The sequence below is a fragment of the Crinia signifera genome, chromosome 1 (genome assembly GCF_055691185.1).
Source record: "Crinia signifera chromosome 1, ASM5569118v1, whole genome shotgun sequence".
In the NCBI taxonomy this organism is placed as follows: Eukaryota; Metazoa; Chordata; class Amphibia; order Anura; family Myobatrachidae; genus Crinia; species Crinia signifera.
Window position 1 is genome coordinate 448,993,586 of NC_139217.1, and position 15,349 is coordinate 449,008,934.

Genomic DNA, 15,349 nt, shown 5'->3' on the forward strand with positions numbered 1-15,349 from the left:
GGTACAGCTGCTATGGGGCCAGTGCTGAGGGGGGCCACCTTCCCTGTCACAGTTACATGTGTTATATATAGGGGTGTAGCTACCATAGGTGCAGGGAGTGCAGCTGCTATGGGGCTCAGAGCTGAGAGGGGCCACCTTTCCTGTCACAGTTATATGTGTAATATACCGGGTGTAGCTACCATAGGTGCAGGGAGTGCAGCTGCTATGGGGCCCAGAGCTGAGAGGGGCCGTCTTCCCTGTCACAGTTACATGTGTTATATACAAGGGCATAGCTACCATAGGTGCAGGGAGTGCAGCTGCTATGGGGCCCAGAGCTGAGAGGGGCCACCTTCCCTGTCACAGTTACATTTGTTATATACAAGGGCAAAGCTACCATAGGTGCAGGGGGTGCAGCTGCTATGGGGCCCGTGCTGAGAGGGGCCACCTTCCCTGTCACAGTTATATGTGTAATATACAGGGTGTAGCTACCATAGGTGCAGGGAGTGCAGCTGCTATGGGGCCCAGAGCTGAGAGAGGCCACCTTCCCTGTCACAGTTATATGTGTTATATACAGGGGTGTAGCTACCATAGGTGCAGGGAGTGCAGCTGCTATGGGGCCCAGAGCTGAGAGAGGCCACCTTCCCTGTCACAGTTATATGTGTTATATACAGGGGTGTAGCTACCATAGGTGCAGGGAGTGCAGCTGCTATGGGGCCCAGAGCTGAGAGGGACCACCTTCCCTGTCACAGTTACATGTGTTATATACAGGGGTGTAGCTACCATAGGTGCAGGGGGTGCAGCTGCTATGGGGCCTAGAGCTGAGAGGGGCCACCTTCCCTGTCACAGTTATATGTGTAATATACAGGGTGTAGCTACCATAGGTGCAGGTGGTACAGCTGCTATGGGGCCAGTGCTGAGGGGGGCCACCTTCCCTGTCACAGTTACATGTGTTATATATAGGGGTGTAGCTACCATAGGTGCAGGGAGTGCAGCTGCTATGGGGCTCAGAGCTGAGAGGGGCCACCTTTCCTGTCACAGTTATATGTGTAATATACCGGGTGTAGCTACCATAGGTGCAGGGAGTGCAGCTGCTATGGGGCCCAGAGCTGAGAGGGGCCGTCTTCCCTGTCACAGTTACATGTGTTATATACAAGGGCATAGCTACCATAGGTGCAGGGAGTGCAGCTGCTATGGGGCCCAGAGCTGAGAGGGGCCACCTTCCCTGTCACAGTTACATTTGTTATATACAAGGGCAAAGCTACCATAGGTGCAGGGGGTGCAGCTGCTATGGGGCCCGTGCTGAGAGGGGCCACCTTCCCTGTCACAGTTATATGTGTAATATACAGGGTGTAGCTACCATAGGTGCAGGGAGTGCAGCTGCTATGGGGCCCAGAGCTGAGAGAGGCCACCTTCCCTGTCACAGTTATATGTGTTATATACAGGGGTGTAGCTACCATAGGTGCAGGGAGTGCAGCTGCTATGGGGCCCAGAGCTGAGAGAGGCCACCTTCCCTGTCACAGTAATATGTGTTATATACAGGGGTGTAGCTACCATAGGTGCAGGGAGTGCAGCTGCTATGGGGCCCAGAGCTGAGAGGGACCACCTTCCCTGTCACAGTTACATGTGTTATATACAGGGGTGTAGCTACCATAGGTGCAGGGGGTGCAGCTGCTATGGGGCCTAGAGCTGAGAGGGGCCACCTTCCCTGTCACAGTTATATGTGTAATATACAGGGTGTAGCTACCATAGGTGCAGGTGGTACAGCTGCTATGGGGCCAGTGCTGAGGGGGGCCACCTTCCCTGTCACAGTTACATGTGTTATATATAGGGGTGTAGCTACCATAGGTGCAGGGAGTGCAGCTGCTATGGGGCTCAGAGCTGAGAGGGGCCACCTTTCCTGTCACAGTTATATGTGTAATATACAGGGTGTAGCTACCATAGGTGCAGAGAGTGCAGCTGCTATGGGGCCCAGAGCTGAGAGGGGCCGTCTTCCCTGTCACAGTTACATGTGTTATATACAAGGGCATAGCTACCAGAGGTGCAGAGAGTGCAGCTGCTATGGGGCCCAGAGCTGAGAGGGGCCACCTTCCCTGTCACAGTTACATGTGTTATATACAAGGGCAAAGCTACCATAGGTGCAGGGTGTGCAGCTGCTATGGGGCCCAGAGCTGAGAGGGGCCACCTTCCCTGTCACAGTTATATGTGTAATATACAGGGTGTAGCTACCATAGGTGCAGGGAGTGCAGCTGCTATGGGGCCCAGAGCTGAGAGGGGCCGCCTTACCTGTCACAGTTACATGTGTTATATACAGGGGTGTAGCTACCATAGGTGCAGGGGGTGTAGCTGCTATGGGGCCCAGAGCTGAGAGGGGCCACCTTCCCTTCCACAGTAATATGTGTTATATAAATTTTTCACTACTGGGTGATACAAACTTTTGCTATGGGGCCTACACACATCTAGTTATGCCATTGCCTTGAATTATCCTAGGTTATTCCCCAAACCTACAGTACATTTTGGTAATAAAAGAAAGAGAATAAAACACAGGCACTAAAACTCACAGATACACGGTTAGGAATCTGTTAGTAACGAAATGTCAACTATTGTACATATTTGAAACTAGGTGAATAAGAAAAGTATACATTGTTTTATTATCCTGGTTTTACTGCAGTTATTATTATTATTATTATTATTATTTATTTATTAACCGTTTCTTATATAGCGCAGCATATTCCATTGCGCTTTATATTATAAACAGCTATTGCCTTTAAAGTCACTGTACTAAATGACATTGAACCGAACCAACCAGGAGAGGGTCTGTACCTGCTCGGCCAATCACAAGCAGCCAGCATTATGATTCGGGTGCTGTAGCCTTTTGTGTTCTTATTTATTTATTTATTTATTAACAGTTTCTTATATAGCGCAGCATATTCCGTTGCGCTTTACAATAGCAGACAGTGAAACAAAACAGGGTATTTACAGACAGTCAAAATGTAGGAGGGCCCTGCTCGCAAGCTTACAATCTATAGGGAAATAGGCATTGATACATAAGGATAGATACTGTATTCTTTATTGCATCGATTCCACCAGAACGCAAGGTTCTATGACTGGTTCTGGAATTTGATAAGCTTGCCTGAAGAGATGAGTCTTCAGGGAACGCTTATAGGTTTGGAGACTGGAGGAGAGTCTTATTGTGCTTGGGAGGGCATTCCACAGAGTGGGTGCAGCCCGAAGAAAGTCCTGCAGTCGGGAATGGGAGCGGGTAATGAGTGTGGATGAGAGACGCAGATCTTGGGAGGAGCGTAGAGGTCGTGTTGGATGATATTTTGAGATAAGAGAGGATATGTATGTTGGTGTAGTTTGGTTTATGGCTTTGTGTGTAAGTAAAAGAATTTTGTATTGAATACGGTAGGATACAGGTAACCAATGAAGTGACTGACAGAGTAGCTTTGCAGACGATGAACGTCTGGCTAGGAAGATTAGCCTTGCAGCTGCATTCATTATGGACTGTAGTGGTGAGAGTCTGTATTGGGGAAGGCCAATAAGGAGACTATTGCAATAATCAATGCGTGAGATGATGAGAGCATGGATTAGAGTTTTTGCAGTGTCTTGTGTAAGGTAAGGGCGAATTTTAAATATGTTTTTTAGGTGCATGTGGCATGATTTTGAGACAGATTGAATGTGGGGTACAAGGAAAGTTCTGAGTCAAGGATAACACCTAGGCAGCGAGCTTGAGAGGTAGGAGTGATTGTCATCTTCTCAACAGCGATAGAGATATCAGGTTGGTAACTACTATTTATTGGCGGAAATATAATTAATTCTGTTTTTGAGATATTAAGTTTGAGGTGCCGAGATGACATCCAGGATGAAACAGCAGAAAGGCATTCAGAGACACGGCTCAATACAGATGGGGACAGGTCCGGGGAGGATAGGTAAAGCTGAGTATCATCCGCATACAGATGATACTGAAATCCAAAGGAGCTGATTAGTTTGCCAAGAGATGAGGTATAGATTGAGAAAAGCAAGGGACCTAAAACTGAACCCTGAGGTACTCCAACTGAAAGAGGTAGCGAAGAGGAGGTAGAATCAGAGAAACGAACACTAAAGGAGCGGTTAGAGAGGTAGGATGAGAACCAAGAGAGGGCTGTGTCTTTAAGACCTATGGATTGTAGTGTTTGTATGAGAAGTGTGTGGTCAACAGTGTCAAAAGCAGCAGAGAGATCTAGAAGAATTAGTAGTGAGTAGTGGCCTTTAGACTTAGCAGTGACCAGATCATTCACAACTTTAGTCAGTGCTGTCTCTGTGGAGTGTTGGGCACGAAAGCCTGACTGATGCGGGTCCATTAAGTTGTGCGAGTTAAGAAAGTGTGTGAGGCGAGTATAAGCAAGTCTTTCAAGTAGTTTGGAGGTGCATGGAAGTTGAGAAATGGGACGGTAGTTTGAGAGAGAGCTTGGATCAGAATTCTGTTTTTTCAGAATCGGAGTAATAACTGCTTGTTTGAACAATGAAGGAAAGACACCAGTAGAGAAAGAGAGGTTACAGATTTTAGTTAAGATTGGAATGAGCACAGGAGACAGAGATTTACTTATTTGCGAGGGTATAGGGTCAAGAGGAGAGGTAGTAGAGTGGGAGGCAGAGAAAAGTGCAGATACTTCATCTTCATTTGTGGGATCAAATGAAGCAAATGCTTCAGAGGGCTCAGGTATGGAATTGAGCATATCACCAACCGAGTTGGAGCATACCAATTCATCTCTGATCTTGTCAATCTTATCCCTGAAGTAGGAAGCAAGATCTTGTGCATGGATAGTGGTTGGTGGCTTGGGTGAGGGAGGGTTGAGAAGGGATTTAAATGTATTAAAAAGTCGTTTTGGGTTAGAAGCTTGAGCAGAAATGAGAGTTTGGAAATATGTTTGTTTGGCAGTTTCCAGGGCATAACTATAGTACTGGTAGATATTCTTATATGTAAAGAAATCCATTGGACTGTGAGATTTACGCCATTTACGCTCAGCTTTGCGTGAGATATTTTGTAGGTGTCTCGTTAATTTAGAGTGCCACGGTTGGCGTCTAGGCCTACGTGGAGTGTGGTGGGTAACTGGAGCCACTTCATCCAGGGCTGTTTTGAGGGTTAGGTTTAGGTGTGATACCGCCATCTCAGGAGTAGTGAATGCAGAAATAGGAGCAAGTTGTTGTTGCAGTGAGGAGGAGAGTACTTGAAAATTAATATCATTAATATTTCTGCGGGCTTGAGGTGGATTAAAGGATTTCTGTGTTTTTGAGTTAGAAGTACTAGAGGACAGCATGCAGGTGATAAGGTTGTGATCTGAGAGAGGGAAAGGAGAATTGGTGAATTCCGACACTGAGCACAGCTTAGTGAATATCAGATCAAGACAGTGGCCATCCCGATGAGTAGAGGAGTCAGTCCATTGGGAGAGGCCGAGAGAGGAGGTTAGAGAGAGTAGTTTGGAGGCATGAGCAGCAGATTTTGGGCTATCAATAGCAATGTTGAAGTCACCCATGATGATGGTTGAGATGTCAGCAGAAAGGAAGTGAGGGAGCCAGGCAGAAAAATCTTCCAGAAATCGTGTTGGCTGCCCAGGTGGGCGATAGATAGCTGCAACACGCAGCGAGAAAGGAGTGTAAGTTCTGATGGAATGTACTTCAAATGATGTGAATGTGAGTGATGGAACCTGTGGTATAACTTTGTATGTGAAGGATTGGGATAGTAATATTCCAACCCCACCTCCTCTGCTGTCACCAGGCCTGGGTGTGTGTGTGAAGTGGAGAGCACCGTGTGACAGGGCTGCAGGGGAGGCTGTGTCTGATTGTGAGAGCCATGTTTCTGTTATAGCCAGCAGGTTGAAATTGTTTGAAATGAAGAGGTCGTTGATGGATGTTAATTTGTTGCCAACAGAGCGTGCATTCCATAATGCACATTTTAGTGATTTGGGGGATGAAGGGAGGCATTTGATGTTTATGAGGTTAGCTGGATTACTATGTTCCTGAGAGTTAGGTGCCGGCGAGTGGGGCAAGCAGCTGGGGCCTGGATTAAGTGAAATGTCACCAGCTAATAGAAGCAGTAGAGAGAGATAGGTGTAGCTGCAGGTGGTTTGTGAATGTTGTTTCTGGCGACAGTTTGTGAATGTTATTGTCAATGTAGAGAGATATGTAAAAATCTCATGAGTGTTAATAAGAGGGGTGTGGATAATGGAGGCAGAAATGTGTATAGAGGGCTGAGCTTCAGGGAGAGAGAGAGAAGAGACTGATTTTGAGAGAAAACCATGGAGAGCGAAGCAGAGCAATAGTTTATAGTACATGGTGTATTTGAACAGTTCTATAGGCCAAGAGTTATATTAGACTTGCAATAGTTAATACCAGCTTACTGGTGTTGCTCAGATAGTCATTTATAAACCCTACATATATGTGAGTGCACGCTGATTAGCACAGCTGACCATAGATTGCATACAATGCTATGGCATGCAGTGAAGTAAATGTTTTCAGTTGTAGAGTTACCCTGTATTTTATGAAGCAGACACCAGCCTAATATGGCTCCAATTAGCAAATTTGCAATGTCTAAATGTACAAACACAAGTATTGCAATATAGAAGCAGATTATGTTATTCGAATGGATGAATCACATACACAAACAGGCAGCATAGTGACAGTGTGAGTATATAGGAGTGCAGGTTAGTACATACGTTCAGTTTTAGAGGTTAATGCAAAGGGTTGTTAAACTTTCTTAGGCTTGAAGATGTCTTGGTGATGAGTTCATCTGTTTTCATCCTGTTCAAGTCCTGAATAAGTCCTGAATTTGTTGTATCATTACAGAACCCTTTTAAATAAACCCTTATAAAATAACCCAACAGCCCAGGCTGTTGGGTTATTTTATAAGGGTTTATGTTTGCTTGTGCGGGAGAATAATACTAGAATACTTCTGCTGCTAATTGAGTTATCACTTTCCGCTCAACCACAAAATCCACTGAAACAAGGCCACGTTGTCATGATGTTTGCAATGTTTTATAGTGGGTGTAATTTATAGACAGACTTTTACAATGATTGTAAAACTGGTTACTGTAATTAGCATGGCAGACTTAGTAACATGGTGACGGACAGATTATTCCCAGTGACTCTTGACAGCCATGACAGTCAGAAGCTGTACATACATAGCAACCAATCCGATACGGTCTATGAATTCTCTCTTGCCAGTAGGAATTGGGATTTTTAAGATTTTTATATAATGACTGTATTTCTAATGTTCCATTTTTGGAAACTGGACCCTACTTACGCTTGGGGGTACAGAACTCCAAATAACGGAACATTTGCAGAATCTTGGTGTGGTCCTGGATAGTGGTCTGACACTTAAACATCAGATGTAAGCCACAATCAAATCCTCATTCTATCATCTAAGGAATATAGCCAGAATCAAGCACTTAAGGCCCCCTTACATTATGCGATTTGGGCACGATTTTGCCCGATTCGGATGAATTGGGCCGTGAAATCGTCCCAAATCGCATATGGAGACATCCCCTCCGACCCGATGCGCGGCCCTGTGCGCATCGGATCGGAGTCGGGAGGTCGGACGAGCTGCACATAAGATTTGCTAAATTATTTGTAAATTTTGAATTATACACCCTTTTGGGACAGAATCGTGCACTGTTCTCTGCGCATGGTTCTGTCAAACTCACCAGCCTGGACCTGGTCTATTTTTTTGTGCAATGTTTTGTAATGTTTAGGGTGCTATTTAAAAAATCGGACCCTATTACATTAGTGATTTTGATGTTTTCTATGAAAACATCTGGATGTGATTTTTAATGTGCAATTTTCTACAAATTGCACGCTACTACATATACGATTTTTTGGTAAACATCGATTTTGGGTGTTTTTGTCCTAAAAAAAAACGCACGTAACTAGAAATCGCACCCTATTACATTTCGCCCAGTATGTTTTTGGAGATTCAGTGATTTTAGGCTTTTCTGGTACATAGTATAATTTCCAATATGTGTCTGTATATCAATGTCCGAAAGGTGTTCCAAAATAAGGGAAAGACATCGTTATAGGCTAGTGTAGTAGTATTATTTTTTAAGGGAAATATAAGAATAAAAAACACATAAATGAAGAAATCTGCATTATGGGCCATATGAAAGAATTCCACAAGGTGGCGCACCGTTACACTCAACTGGCGATTTTTTTGTATAAGCGTTTTGATTACTATCCAGATTAGTGCAGGTGACAATCATTAGATCTATAGTGTCTAGGTCGACATGGAAATGGTCAACATGATAAAGAACAACATGAGTTTAAAAAAAAAAAAAAAAAAATTGAGCCGACATGTGCCGACAGGCGGTATTTCATACCCTACCATCCAATACGGTGTGGAGGGAGAATATAATAGTGTGCCGAATGCAGCATGGCAACCTCTTTGACCCTGTCGGCATTTTGACTGCCGACCTTTTGACTAACTACTCCTGAAGCCCCATACAAGATAGATTATTAATAGCGGAACCGCCGATATCTTTTAACAAAATCGTCAGTAATCCCAGGGAACGATGCAGTGCATTCACACTGGACAATATCGTTAACGATATCGTTCACTGACGTCACCTGCCCAGATCTCCTGGCATGCATAGTTGAAGGTATTGCGCAGGCCGCACAGGTGACTCGGAGATGGGGAGATGGGGGGGGGGGGGGGGGGGACTAATTTATATAAATAAAATGGCAATAGTTGATAGAGCTACACATGTATTACAAATATGGCTTACGTTATATATAATAATGTTATTTATACATTTGGTTTGTTTCTTTTTTAGAGTGATGAAAGTGGTCAGCCAGTCGAGGTAAGTGTGCAGAGGAGGAGTTGCTGTCCTTTCTACGGTGTGCTTGTCTCTGAGACCCCACAGAACACAGTCAGACAGTAATAAGTTATGACAATAAATGTTATACCGCTATCAGACACTTATATGAAATACTGTAGCAGATCAATTGGCATTTTAACCCTTTGCAACATTGCTGTGAGACATCCTCAAAATATTCGCTGAAAATGCCAGCGCCGCTCACAGCCACTGTTCCTTTAGTATTAATAAATACACATTCACTCCAGTCAATAAATGGAAGTTTAGGGGCAGATTTATTAAGCTCGGTGAAGTAATAATGTGGCTGGTATTTTATCACCGGCCAATCAGCTCCTAACTGTGAAGTTACAGGCTTGGTTTAAAAATGACAGGTAGGAGCTGATTGGCCGGTGATAAAGACCAGAAACTTTATCACTTCACCGAGCTTAATAAATCTACCCCACAGTTACTAACTGTCACATTCCCCATATCCTCTAGCTGGTGCACAGCTGTAGTCATTACTAACTGTCACATGTCCCAGATCACCTAGCTGGTGCACAGCTGTAGTCATTACTAACTGTTACATGTCCAAAATCCCCTAGCTAGTGCACAGCTGTAGTCATTACTAACTGTCACATTTTCAAAACCTGCTGCATTCATTCCTACTATAGATCCACAGGTTGCCTGTTGGTAGATCTTGAGGACAGGTTTGGCCACCCCTGTTGTAGGGGTTCTAGGGTAGAGGATCAACCATGTTTATGGTACGATGATCGACCACTAGTGGTCCAAGGCGTCTAGTTAGAAGCATAAATTTGGTAGGCCACATCTAGTTAGAGCAGGGGTTCCCAAACTTTTTTGAATCACGGCACCCTAGTGTATCGGAATTTTTTCGCGGCACCCCTAGGCCCAAAAACAATGAATTAGATTGGGTTTATATGCAATTCTTAGGGTCAGTTATGTGCTAAAGGGCAGGATTTGCTTCTGTTTGTACACATTTTATGATTGGCAGCCACCAGCACTGGTTTTGCCCATAAATAATTAACCATAAATAAATTGAATTGGTCCTGGACCACCAACCTGGGGCACCCCTGCAAGTGTCCCGAGGCACCCCAGGGAGCCACGGCACACAGTTTGGGAACCACTGAGTTAGAGAGTGACAGGAGATCGACGCCTGTGAATGATTGACAGGAACGTGGTTGACAATAGCAAGGTCGACATGAGTTTTTCATGGACTGTATATGTGCACATTGTCCACTCGCATGCTTCAGGCACGGTGCTTCGCTACACTTTTAAAATCTAACTCTATGTCCACTTGGATAGTAAAGTTGACCTGCATCGAAGAAAACATGAAATACTCGTGTCAACCTTGCTACTGTCGGCCACATTCCCGTCGATCATTCACAGGCGTCATTCTTCTGTCAATGTCTATCTGGTCTCCGTCGACCAAGTTTTTAAGTCTGACTAGACACCTTTGACCACTAGTGGTGGATCATGGTATTGTCAACCTAAACATGATCGATCCGCCATCCGGATAAGCATGTAGGTTGTAAGCGGCAGGCACATTAGAAAAAGGGACTGTTTGGCAGTTTGCAGCTTTTAAATAATTAAAACAGTTCACAGTATGTAAACTTTGAACCTAAAGGAGTTTTCAGGAATTCCTCTCTGATCTCAGATACATAAATATGGATATATACTGCAAACATTGTAACAGCTAACAGCGGGTTGTTTTGTTCCTAGAACGGAAGCGATGCTTTGCTCAGTATTAACGAGGATGTCGACAAAACCAAATTAGTAAGTAAAATATTGGTCACATTTCTTTACGTCTTGATTTTATCTTTTCGTATAAGGCGTTGTCAAGGGAGATCCCGGTTGTGTTTGCAAAAGGTATAACTTGGTACCATTTCAGTTCATTTAAATTGGACTTTATTGATCCTGGTGTACACTGCTGGGCATGAAAAATCTCAATAAAAAATATCAAAGTATAGGACCTTATTCTGATTGACTCACAAGGCTACGAAATTCACATGCGCACAGCGGCACCATCAGAATAGGCTCCATAATATTCAAATAAGGCCTGTTATGTTCGAAGCATGATAGCCACATTAAAATTATATTTATTCAGAAAATGAAATGCTCGGGTGTAATAAAGCCACATTGATATGGTTTAATTTATTATTTAGAATGTGTACATGGTAATCAGGTAAAAACTATATAAACTTAAAACTTATTTTTTACTGGGGAATGGTAAATGTTTTCTGACCAACACATTTAATTTGTTCAAATGAACCCAGTTGCCCCATGCACATTGCCATATTGGGAGAATCACAGCACTTACTTGTGGCTACAGAAATGTCTTTCCCCTCACTTCTCTATCCCCCTTTATTAGAGCGGTCTCTGATATTCCTATTAATGTCTTTTTAAGTGCGTGAGTTTTCTATGTGATTTATGGTTATATCGCTCGTTGGTTATTCTTTTTTTCCTGCTGGGAATGCGAATGGTCAGAAGAATAAAAATGTTGCACTGGAAATGTCTCGCTACAATTGTTTTTCCATTTTTCTCTTGATATATTGCTCAGTTGAGCCTCATTTATGTCCTCAATAAATCACGAGAAAGCAAACATCAGGACTCTATTTGTTATGTGCATTACTATACTGTATTTGAAAGGTTTTTCATACATTGGTAGAGATGTGACTAGAATCGACTTTTTTGCCTTACTCGATGTCCATGGAAGCAGAGACATCTTCTTAATGGCATTGTAAGCCCTGGACAAAGCAATACACTGGTTCCCATTTCCAGCTATTCATGGGAATAAATGAGAACAAATTTACAACTTCCTCCACCTGTTTCCATACAGTGAATGGCTGTCAGCTGTCAGCCATGGTTGGTCAATAGCTCTAGTCATCGTCCAATCAGAATGCTGATGCTAGTCACTGTCTTGCTGCAGGCTGGGAGGCAAGTAGAGACTATTACATGACGATTGTGTGTACTTCACAATCAGAGTGGCTGGCTAGCATTTTCTACCTGCCTCCCAAAGGGCAGCGGAGACACCAGCCTGGATAGGGTGGAGACGACCATTTCCCAGCTCACCCCTGCTTGACAGCCAATAGAATTATGGATCAATGAGCAGCTGCCAAGTGTGCCTATATGTTAAGATGTCGATGCCTGGAAAACTCTCGCCATTCCCATGGAAATTGCCGGGTGCCGGGGCGGGCGGCTAACATGGCCGCATGTCAGCTGCCCGCCCACTTCCTCCTGAATGTGCACGCATATACTGTACAAGTAACCGGAGAGTCACTTTATATATATGCGTGCACGCACCACATCTTTCGATGGTCAGCGACCAGCAAAATATGTGGGAGGTTCCCCCTGACCTGCGAATGGATGTTTATGTAAAACATCCAGTCACATTCTGGGCGACCGAACCCGGCGTGCGAAGGGAGGGCGGGCATACCACCATTCGCAGGGTGGGTTCTGGTTGACTTGCATGCAAGGGTGCAAATTCGGATCCGTGCGAGTCAACTAGAATAACCCCCAATGTTCCACTAGCCAGTGCAGAAGGCAGGAACCAGGCATAGACCACCAACCTCAAAGCTTGGGAATTCCGGTCCTTCCAGTGCACTGCGCATGTGTAAACTGGCAAAACTGGTATCACTTGGAACCCCCATTGACCGTTTCTTGTTAAATTGTAGAGCAAATATGTCACCTTCTAGTCTTTGGGTTCTGCTAAAAGTCATACAGTATATACAGTATATGTGGCCCACAGGAAACGCTATCATGTCCTGCAAAATTAAATTGTTCAGCCAATTTCAAAAGGATTCGTTTTGCACCTTCCCCATATTTGTACTTTTAGGCACATTCTGTTGATTAATTTGGGACATAGATGAAGCAAATCCAAGCGATATTTAGGGACAAAATGTAAATATTTATTGTATTCAGACAGAACCCCTTTATCAGACTAGCCAGTGATTTCTTCGACTTTTGTAGTAACATTTTATATGGCATTTAAATGTAAAATCATGAATCCGTTTTTGTACAGAATATGTTCAGATGGTTATCCTGATTATGGGTCGCTGTTTGGAACTTAATACATCTCTCTCTTCTTCTCCAAAATTGGGCACCGCTAATATTTCTTTGCACGCCCATGTCCCCCCATCTCTCTACTAAATCCTAATCTCTCCTTCCCTTGTCAGAACAAAAACAAAGCTTGTTAAGGCTGCAAATATGTGTCGGTAAGTGTAATAGTACGACGTGCAATAGTGACATAACTCAAAAGTAAAAATGAATTACAGCTTCAATTAGAATACAGTGGGTGGCATAAAGTTTCCCCACGGAACGTCAATAAACGTGCTCTTTAAGTGGCGCTTTGTGAAACAACTCGGCCTTAGACAATGTCTCCATCGAGAAGTATCATCCTCATGACCTTCTGAGGTCAAAGCTCGAAGCCTCCATTCACTGAAGTCAAATTTGATTGTGCAAGATAGACCTTTTTCTTAAGCAACTACAAAAGTCCTGTAGTTGGTGTCCATATCTTACAATGTATGCTACTTGCTTCAAATGTTCATTATACAGTACTGAAAGACGAGGGTTCCGCATGAAAAGTCAACAGTCAATAGGTCAATCCCATATGGTCGACAGTTGCAAAAGTTTGACAGTTGCAAAAGTTCGAGATGGTCAATAAGTCGACATTTAAACCGATTTCCATGTTGAAGTTATTCTTGTGTTGACCTTTCAGACCTATTGATCTTTAGTGGTGTCTACCTTTTTAATGTCGGCCATTTGACCTAGTGCGTGTCGAACATATGGACCATAGGTTTTATTGACTGTCGACCTATTCTTGGTCAACCCAGCGATCCACACCCAAAAGACGAACCTTCATGATATATGAGGAGGCCACGGGTCTTGTGAGAACCTCCGTCACCTCATTTAATAATGAAAACCAAAAGCATAAGTAAGACCTCCTTAAAAAAAAACAGTACCTACCTATTAGATTGTTGTTGCACCTTTTCCTTTTAAATAAATGGTTTCTGCAGATATGTGAACTAAATCCTAAACCATCCGCAATGTCACTTCCTACGTGTTTCTAGGTTACAAATATTTTCTTTTATGTCACTATTGCACCAGGCACGACTGTGTATCACAGGTTTGATCACATTTACAATTTTAGTTTCCATTATTATTAACATATTTTATTTAGGAGGCTGCTTAAAAACTATTTTATTTTCTGTCCATTTGATGCTTTTAATCATAAATCTCATTCAGAATATCTTGAACAGCAGTTGTAAGTTACAGATCACCCATCGCCTATGGGTAGCGGAAGTCACTAGTGGCCAGCTGACATTTTATTGAATAACAGTACAGACACAAAATGGCTGCCGTCTGTAGGCCATGGGTGCACAATATTCAAACTGCAACAATCAAAGTCCAGCAATATGCCCATGAGGTAAAAAAAAAAGCAAACAGGAAGTGACGCCATTTTGGTTGGCTTGTTTTGGCCTTTTATGATTGCAGTTTGAGAACCTGTAAGAAACATTTGCATTCACTGGTTTTAGTACTTTTGTGGACACCTCACTGTTTTTTTTATGTTTTTTCCATTTATTTAAAGCATGCTCATTTTCTGTTCCCAGATTGTTGTTTACTATTTAGCTGCTCCACATCTACGGAGCATCCTTGTACAGTGTAGACCTCCAAAAATATGAAACTTTTACCCAACTCTTGAAAAGCTATTGCACCTTAATTGTGGCTATAAAACACTATGGGGGACATTTCATAAATATTGTGTAGAAAAGGTCACTTTGCCTATATCTTGAAATCACAATCTTTTTTCTACAAGTTCACTTATTGTTGTCTACCGCTGAATGCTGCATTAAAGTCCAACTTTATAGCAACTTTATTATTTATTTTTAAAAACGTTGAAGTTGGCAGAAGAGCATTGTCTTTGCGGCACAGTCTAGGGGTAGAGTTACTAAATCAGATTTAAGATATTTATCTAGAACATTTTAAAAAAAATGATAGGAAGAATCTTATTGGTCGCTAGGGGTAACGCCTTCAATGTTGCCAGGTTATCAGTGGCTACTTCAGAGAAGTGGCTGTGGAACAGTTCAAAATAGGGGAGCTACACCAACTACCAGTGAGTCCTGGCCAGCGATTTTTGAGGTGGCAGTTGGATTGGCTACCCAATTTAAATTTTGAACAGGTAATGACCAATAAGATTCCATCTTAAAAACAGCACAGACATGGAGCTTAGAGTTAGACCAAATACAGGTGCATAGTTTGGCGTAGACACGCCCTTGGGTTAAGGGCGGCCCAAACCGTACACCCTACACCCATTGCATTTACTTACTTGCCCATTCTGCCAGCTGCCGCCCATATCTATAAAATGTAAAAAGCACTGGTTTTGAGTTGCAACACGGGCAAGCTGAATTCTAATATGAAGTATATACAGAGCAAACTCTTAGGCAGGGTACAACCTGCAATCTTGCCGATGGTCGGAACTATTCACCAATTGTACAATCCCCGATGTAAAGAATTACATCTCATTGCGTCCTTCA

At 43.2% G+C, this 15,349-nt stretch overlaps 1 protein-coding gene across 2 annotated transcripts in view; it reads left to right on the top strand.

Annotated features, from left to right (window-relative positions):
* Positions 1–15,349, top strand: part of DAB2 (DAB adaptor protein 2) — a 135,227-nt gene that overhangs the window by 87,269 nt on the left and 32,609 nt on the right. For both annotated transcript variants that reach the window (XM_083154403.1, XM_083154412.1), the window contains exons 7-8: positions 8,781–8,807; positions 10,539–10,592. In XM_083154403.1, coding sequence (XP_083010529.1) covers positions 8,781–8,807; positions 10,539–10,592 — 81 coding nt within the window. The remainder of the gene's footprint in view (positions 1–8,780; positions 8,808–10,538; positions 10,593–15,349) is intronic.